This window comes from Tupaia chinensis, unplaced genomic scaffold, assembly GCF_000334495.1.
Source record: "Tupaia chinensis unplaced genomic scaffold, TupChi_1.0 Scaffold143584_1, whole genome shotgun sequence".
Classification (NCBI taxonomy): domain Eukaryota; kingdom Metazoa; phylum Chordata; class Mammalia; order Scandentia; family Tupaiidae; genus Tupaia; species Tupaia belangeri.
Window position 1 is genome coordinate 8,000,692 of NW_006203430.1, and position 8,277 is coordinate 8,008,968.

The 8,277-nt window shown below is 39.6% G+C and overlaps 1 protein-coding gene across 3 annotated transcripts in view; it reads left to right on the plus strand.

Moving 5' to 3' along the window:
• Positions 1-8,277, plus strand: part of LDLRAD4 (low density lipoprotein receptor class A domain containing 4) — a 505,135-nt gene that overhangs the window by 260,018 nt on the left and 236,840 nt on the right. For all 3 annotated transcript variants that reach the window (XM_006164060.3, XM_027766527.1, XM_027766526.1), the window contains one exon: positions 3,317-3,457. In XM_006164060.3, coding sequence (XP_006164122.1) covers positions 3,317-3,457 — 141 coding nt within the window. The remainder of the gene's footprint in view (positions 1-3,316; positions 3,458-8,277) is intronic.

Genomic DNA, 8,277 nt, shown 5'->3' on the forward strand with positions numbered 1-8,277 from the left:
GATACTAATATTTTACACCTAATAGCATTATATCAGTGTTCTAGTATTTTCTATACCACATCAGGAAGCCAATAAATTTAGATTTTCAATCCAACCATTTTGATTCAAGTGGCCATGTGATGGAAGAACCTTTAGTTTGATGTTGGGCTAATGATTCACTGCTGAGAAGATTTAGATTTTATAAACATGAAATTTAATGGGTTCCTATTAATGTTTTCATTGTCTAAGAAGTAATAGTTTTCTTAGCAAATCAGTAGCATCAGGCTTGTTAATGTTTCCTGAGTAATGTTAAGTCTACTTAAGAAAACAAGCTATTTCGAGATTTTTGTTATGTATGTGGGGATGCTCATTACAAGTGAATCTTACATATTCACAAAAGCAAATTTGAAAACTGAAGGCAGCACGGTTGGATGGGGATGAAATGGAATAAAATGAGAATAATAATGTCTGCTCTAATTATTTCATAGGATTCGTATGAGGATCAGATTGGATTACTCATTTATTCAGCAAGTATGTGATTCACTGAGTGTATGTTAAGGGATGGGCAGTACTTTAAATGTGAAGGATATAATGAAGGAAAATATGTGGCCTTGGAAGGAGTTAACAAGTATATTAGTCACTCTGTGTATTAAAAGAAAAATTCATATTGTAAGCTCTTTGAAGAGGGCTAGCTCTTTCATCTATGTTTCCATGTTTCATTACCTGGCACATAACATAGAAAGAGCTAAAGTATTGGTTATATGAATGAATGAATCACACCATTCCTTTCCTTGGAAATATATTGTTACCCTAGATGTATCCCCTTCTTACAAATAGAAATGAGTAAAGTATGAATGTGTTTTCATTTCTCCAGCAGTTATAAAATTTCAACATCAACTTGAATATGGTAGTCTAATCCCAGGATCCTTTCGAACCATAGCAGTGGTTAATTTTTCAGTTAGAATTTGATTAAATTCAAGTTAGCATTCCTTTGTTTTCCAATCAGTATTACAACAATACCAGGAGTACCTGTTTTTGATTAATGTACTTATTATTTATTTATTTATTTTTTTTGGTAGAGGTTTTTGCTATAGGGCGCGTGTGCTCTCCAGACAGACAGAGAGAGACAGAGAGACAGAAGGAGAGAAATCACCCCCCAGGAGGGATGGCCACGCCGCAATCCCTTCTCCTCTACTCTCCTCGGGATCTTGGGCATGCACGCACACGCGCCTGGCGTGAGTTTAAGCCACCAGGTCTGGGACTTGAACCACGGTCGACCACGTGGGAGTCCAGCGACATAGCCATTACGCTAACTGCTGGTCCCACTAGTGTACTTTTTCATGTTTTCATCTGAAGTCTAATATTTCTTTTGGAAAGGAAGATAAATTCTTTCCTTGACATCCTTTTTTCCATTAAGGAAAAGAAAATCACTTCATAAATATGATTTCCAACATCTGGATTTTAATCTTTCTACTTTATGGAGAGAGTTTGGCTTCAGCAGCACCTCTACCACGTGGCCTGGTCACACTCAGCACACACATTTTCTAACCTGGATGGTACAGCCAGCAATGAGCTTACAGTGTGCATTTGGGTTGTGTTCACGTTATTCTAAACTAGGTCAGGGGCTCCAGTTGGTTTCTTTTTCTATGCTCTTCTAGGAGAATGCGAACAAATGGAGGATTATAATACCTCTTTCATTATGGATTCCCCAAAATACTTTGAGGACTTAAGTTTTGTCTCTTTATAACAGGTAAGGGGTTAGTCTCTCTGCCGACTGCAGTTAACCTCTCAGGAACGAGAAGGCTCACCTGGCAGGACCCCATGCATGCTCAGCATAATTGAGGCCTTGGTGTACTGATGTCCTTTATTTGAAAATGGAATATTAAAGTTGAAAGGACCTGGGACTCGATCCAGTCCTGCTGCCTATATTCCAGACAGACAGAACTGAAGCTTGGAGAAATGAACAGGCTGACAGTCAGTGTCAGTGGAGTACTTGGGACTCTTCTTCCTGGCATCTACTGGAAGGAGTGGGATGCACTGTGTGAATCCTGCCAGCTTCTGTGGGTGCTGGAAAAAGTACAGTCAGGGTGCAAGATGATTTTCAATTTAAAATAGAAATGGCCTTTTAGGTGTTCGAGTACATTATTGTGTAACTTCCTTTATCTCTAATTGCTTGAGTCGATAGGATTGTGTTAAGTTTGCACATTTATTTTAAAGTCCAGTAGGGTGAATTCCATGGTAAAATATTGATTTATACAGATTTCAGGGGTCCTGTATTCAGTATGGCTTACAGGGATTTGGGCATGGACTCCATCCCATTTTTATAGCTCACCAGTGTGGTCTTCAGCATGGCTGCTTCTCAGGTAGCAGAGCACACATCATTTTCCCATATTTTACATTATAAAAGCAGGCCACTCCTGCCTAGTACTCAATCTGTTTTTTTCTTTTATCTTTTTTTTTGTCTTTTATTTATTTATCTATTTATTTATTTACAGTCATTCACTGTACATCAATACAGTATACAAAATGAGATTTTCTATGCAGTATATACTATATATATTGGCTCAATCAAGGATATTACCAAACATGTTGTCATCAACAAATAATTTTCTATTTCTTATTTCTTACATATTTTGCTTTATTTTTCCCCCCTTGATTCCCTACCTCTCACCCTCTGCCAACATCCCCCCCCCCTTCTCCCACACTGTCTGTGGTATGTACAGTTGTTTTCCATACTTTTTTTTTTTCATATGTATTGATTCACTAAAAATCTTAATTAATTTAAAGACTTTCAATAGCAAGCACAGCTATTAAGCATGAGTCGCACGCACACTGGAGTCATTGAAAATTTTTTCCAGAGTTTCACTGCAAGTTGGAAATAGAATTTATGAACCTCTCTTTGTCAAGACAAAACTTCTGAGTTCTGGGGGAGCCTCTGCTGCTGCTCCATGGGCTCCTCCCTTCCTTTAAGGTGTGGAAAACTGCCAAGGATGTTTTCAAGTCAGTTATTAGAGCCCCACAACTATGACTTTTGCAGGGTAGGTTGCACAAAGAGAGCTCGTGCGTTACTCACATCCTGGGTAGTGTCTTGGGGTGAATAATCGGGGTAGGTCTCAGAATGTCCCTGTGGAGGACATGAGGGCACCATCCTCTGTGTTTCAGAGAAGGAAAGTCCTTACTTGGCCTTTCTCTGAGTTTCCTGCAATTTGAAACAGTCTGAATTCCCAAATCTTTGTGGCATGCAAATGGCAGTTAAAAAAAAATATTGATAACAATAAAAACTCAAGAGCACCAAGCTTGCACTGACTGCTTCATGCTTTATATTGTACTTTTTCAGAGTGCAAATTCACCTGCACCAGCGGTAAATGCTTGTATCGTGGTTCGCTGGTCTGTAACCAACAGAATGACTGTGGAGACAACAGCGATGAAGAAAACTGTCTCCTGGTGACTGAGCATCCCCCTCCAGGCATCTTCAACTGTAAGTCCCTCCTACTGACTTCACTGGCATTATATTTGGTCCTGTTGTTGAAATGGTGCAGAGGTGGAGTCATTGGAAATTAGAAAGGATGTTGTTTTCTGGTCAAGAAGAGAGATTTGGATTTTCACAAAAGCACTGCTTTCTTATTTTAGGATAGAAAGATGGCATGTCTAAAAGTGGGGCATTTGTGTTCTCAAAGATGGTCAGTGGCACTGTGTTTTGGAATAGGTTTTTCAGACTGGTCTGAAAATCAGTGACTGGATTCCAAATCATATGTTGATTTAGTATTTCATGCCAATTTTATAGAATTAAAAAAAAATTGCCAGAGGGTGTATGTTTTTGCACAGAGGGAGAGAGAGAGGAAGGAGGAGAAAATATCCCCCATAGGAAATAGTAAAATCACAATCCTTTCTTCTCCACTTTTCCTTACCGTTGGGATTTTGGACATGCGTGTGCCTAGTGTGTTTTTCAAAATGCTAGGGTCCAGGACTTGAACTGTGCTGTCAGCCATGAGGAATCCAGCTCTTAGCCACCAGGCCATGGAGAGAATATTTCTGGCATAAGTTACTTCATAATTAATTGTAAATAAACAAGTTATATGGAGGATCCTTAATGAATCATATAATTAAAATAAGAGAGCAGAAACATTTGTATGAGACTTGTAAAAGGCACAGATCATGTATTTTTCTATTAGATACAGGGTAGAAATCAACTGGAATGAGGTTTTGGGTTTTTTTTTTTTTTTTATCTGTGTTAATCCCTAAGTCTGAGGCTTTGAGCATTTCTTGAATTTGAAAAGATGAAATCAGAATTTGAAGTCCATTGATTTTTGATCTCTTGGTTTTTTATGACAAGGAAGGAGAAAGAAGGCAGTTTTGAAACAGTGCTGAGCTTCTTTGGGAAAAGTGGTTTGGTGTTTGCTGTGTCCCTTTGGGCTAAGTGGGTGGGTGGAGGGTAAGAATGTTTGGCAATAGCACATGTTGGAAAGAACAGTTGCCTACAGTGACCCTCCTTACTGAGATCATTTCATGCTACATTCGACTTCTCTCTCCAGTTTTACTGACATGATTTCAAGGAGTTATATTTGATACCGATTTAAAAATTTTTGTTATGGAAATAAGATGATATAAATACCAGTGCTACAGCCTGTGTGTACCCCCAATATAAAAATGACTATGTTCTGGTGAATTTTAAGTCTGCTGTTCATGCTTGTGAAATTCAAGAGTCTAATTGGATAAACCGTTTTCTCAAGTTTTTCTGATGTGTCAATTTGCATATTGAGCATTTGTTGAGTCCCTTCTCTATACTTTGAGAAGACAGTTGTCAAAGGTTAGGGTTTGGGTTGTGTTTTCCTGACATTTGATTGTTTTTGTTTGTTTTTGCCAGAGAGGACATGTGCTTGCTAGAGAGAGAAAGAGAAAGAGAAAGCATCTCCCCAATGGGATGTGATCACACCACTGTCCTTCTCCTCCATTTCTCATCCTGTCAGGATTCTAGGCACACACACACATGCTCCCTGTGCGCACTTCAAGCCACTGGGGGTTTCTTTGAACTGCCACCATCCAATTTCCATATATTTCCATATCTCCTTTTCTGATCAGTATTTCAACAATACCAGAAGTACCTGTTTTTGGATAATGTCAAAACCTCGGGGGCTATGGGGCCTAGTTGATTTGGTTGTATTTTGTGTCACACAGCTAACTTCCCACAGTGAGTTATCTCTCCCAGGTCTGGGCTGGCCTTGAGGTACTCACTCTCTTCTGTCTCACCAAGTGCACAGGAACTGAGATACAGTGGGGGACAAATGAGGAAGGTTGCAGGATGTGAAGAGGGGACTGAATGAGGGGGAGCACCTCTGTGAAGATTAGCAGGCAGCACACCAGAAGGCCAGAGGGACCCTTTGGCTTTTCCATGGATGGATAATTGTCCATGATGTTGACACCAAACACTAAAATGACCTCAGTAAAAGGATTTTGAAGTGAAAGAAAAGATTATTTTACTGAAGTAGGTCTTCCTGTTGTTTTTAACCCTCTTCAGTTTTTTTCTAGTCCATTCATTTCCCTACCCTCTGCTTTCTATTTCTTACCCTTTCTTGGTAGTATTCTTTCTCCAATTTTAAAGTCTATTTCATATTTAAAGCCTATATAGTTTTAAAAGCCTTGTCAATTTTTTTGTTACTTTTTTTGAGAGATAAATTTTTGCTATAGGGTGTGTGCACTCACTAGAGAGACAGAGAGACAGAAAATGAGCAATCACCCCCCAAGGGAGATTGACCACACAACAATCCCTTCTCCTCCATTCTTTTCTCAGGATCTTGGGCATGCACGCACACACACACACACACACACACACACACACACACACACACACACAGACACCTGGCATGAGGTTTAAGCCACAGGGTCCGGGACTTGAACTGTGGTTGACTACATGGGAGTCTAGTGATGTAACCATTATGCTATCTGCTGGTCCCCAATTTATTTCTTAAAATGTGAACACTTTAATTCTACTTAGAAGATAAGTGAAGCAGTTACATCAATAAATGGCTCAGCTTTGCCCTAACAAAGGAATTTTAAGACCTATTGGGTAACTCTTGCCCTTAACTGTTCAGCTATAACTTGAACTTGTGTCTTTCTAGCTAAAATGGGATATTATTTATAATGTGCTCTCTTTTAAGAAGACTGGAGAGCCAGGAGATAGAATGACAAACGGGAAGGACTGTGGCTATAACTTTAGGTTGACTTGGATTCAAAGTTCAGCTTAGGAAAGTAATTAAAAGCCTTTAAGGCCTAGTTCCCCTATAGGTGGAATGGTAATAATTCTGCCATATGATGTTGCTATGAGGATTTAAATGAAATAATATATGTGAAAAGCATAATCTGTATAGCCTCATTATCATGACCATGTCCACTCGTTATTTGGCCACTATTGGGAAATGTGTGTAGCCGTGACTTTGTATTGGCAATCTCTACTGTCAGGGCCACTCTTCATATGTAAAAGGAGTTTTCAGGTTTCCAAAAGGAGTTCAGCGCTGAAGTTCTAAATGTTTCCCACCTGCTCTGCCCCCTGGGGAAGGCTCCTGGGAGATATGCCAGCCGACAGTGTGTGCTGTGACCTGGGCAGTGGCTGCCCAGCAGGCTTCCCTGGTTCTCTACGAGCACCAGCAGAGCTGGCCGAGGAGTCTCTTGGGACACACTCACTTGATTTGTTTTAGATTTGTTTTAGCTGGTTTGTTCTTTGTGGTTAGGAACTTCTGGGAAAGGTCTTAGCTTCCCTGCCCTTTGTTGATGCTCACTTTTGTTAGGTATATGGCCTCATGGCTTCACAATGGATGAAATCTAGAAGAGGATCTAATATTGGTGTCTGTATACTCTTCCCTGTATGCTGTCATGAAAGATTATAGAGTAAGCAAAGAATATTCGACTTCCTATTAATAGTTGTGTAACGAACCTTAGAGGCTCTCCATTTTTAAGTGAGTTTTAATGGATGACACTTTTTTTAATTGAATCATCTACCAATGAGTTTCCTATAAATAGACACTGCCTTTCATGGAGTGCTAACTCTGATAATAAGGTGTCCCTTCCCTGCCACCTTGAAAGAATTAAAATACCTAAGTAATTCTTGTCTATAAAACGCTACAGTCCAGGAAAAGAGAGTGCTTATAATTATTCCTGTTAAAGGGTAAGATTGGCTTATTTAACCTACCTTGTTCCCACATGGGAGAAATATTTAGTATTTTGATATTTGAATGCACTTAGGTTGAAGCAAAGTGGGAGCTTCTGGTTTTCCACATGAGTTAAAATCTATTTTCTGCCGATGTCATTGGTTTGAGGTATTCACTGTGGCTCAGATATCTTGGTCATCTCTTATCTGATATTTGCTAACATTTAGCATAAGCATTACTCTTACTCATAAAATGAACAATACTGATGATAACGTAAGTCATTACAGTAGCTATGATAGCTTTCCCCTTTAAAAATTGTTTTGGGAGACTGGGCATGGTACAGCTTGGGGAGGCTGAGGTTGGAGAATTGCAAATTCAAGGATAGCCTGTGCAACATAGTGAGATCCTGCCTAAAAAAGAGCCAGGCATGGTGGCATGCACCTGTGATCCCAGCTGGGAGACTGAGGGAGGAAGATCAAGAACGGAGAGACGTTGTCTTAAGAAAAGGTTTTCGGAGTCTAAACGGAGGTACTTGGTCATCTACTTCTCTTTGCTGACCACGGCCAGGACATCCATTGACCAGGAGTGTTTTATTTTGCCATGAGACCCAAGGGGTTTGCAGAGAGTGGAAGGCGAGACTGGCATTGATTATCTCGTGTGGAAAGAGTTTCACCGGATGCATTTTCTTTGGAAGAGGGAATATGCTGTTAACCTAAAATGCCGACCTTTCTCATGTCTTTTCTCGGGCTACTTTATCAAAATATTACTCTCCTGAGCACTAAACATACAAATGATATACATAAGATTATTTATTATTTATATAAATAGAATATTTATTTATACAAATTATTATTTATACAAACAAAATTATTAAGTGCTTTATCTGGTCATTGCATAAGGCATTGAAGGGAAATAAAGGAAAGCACAGATTTTGCTATCAGGGTGCTGGGAACTTAGTTGGGGAACTCAAACACAGACATACAAAGATAACTAAAAATGAACACAGGGAGTGAGAACTAAACAGTCCCAGAATTTCGTGGGTCAGAGTGTGGAGAGAACATTCTGAAGAGAGTAGTAGTCATGGTGGAAAAGGTGTACTAGATGGCAAGCGGTGAGGACAAAGTGCCAGGCCTAGCACAGCATGGGCATTGCTGGA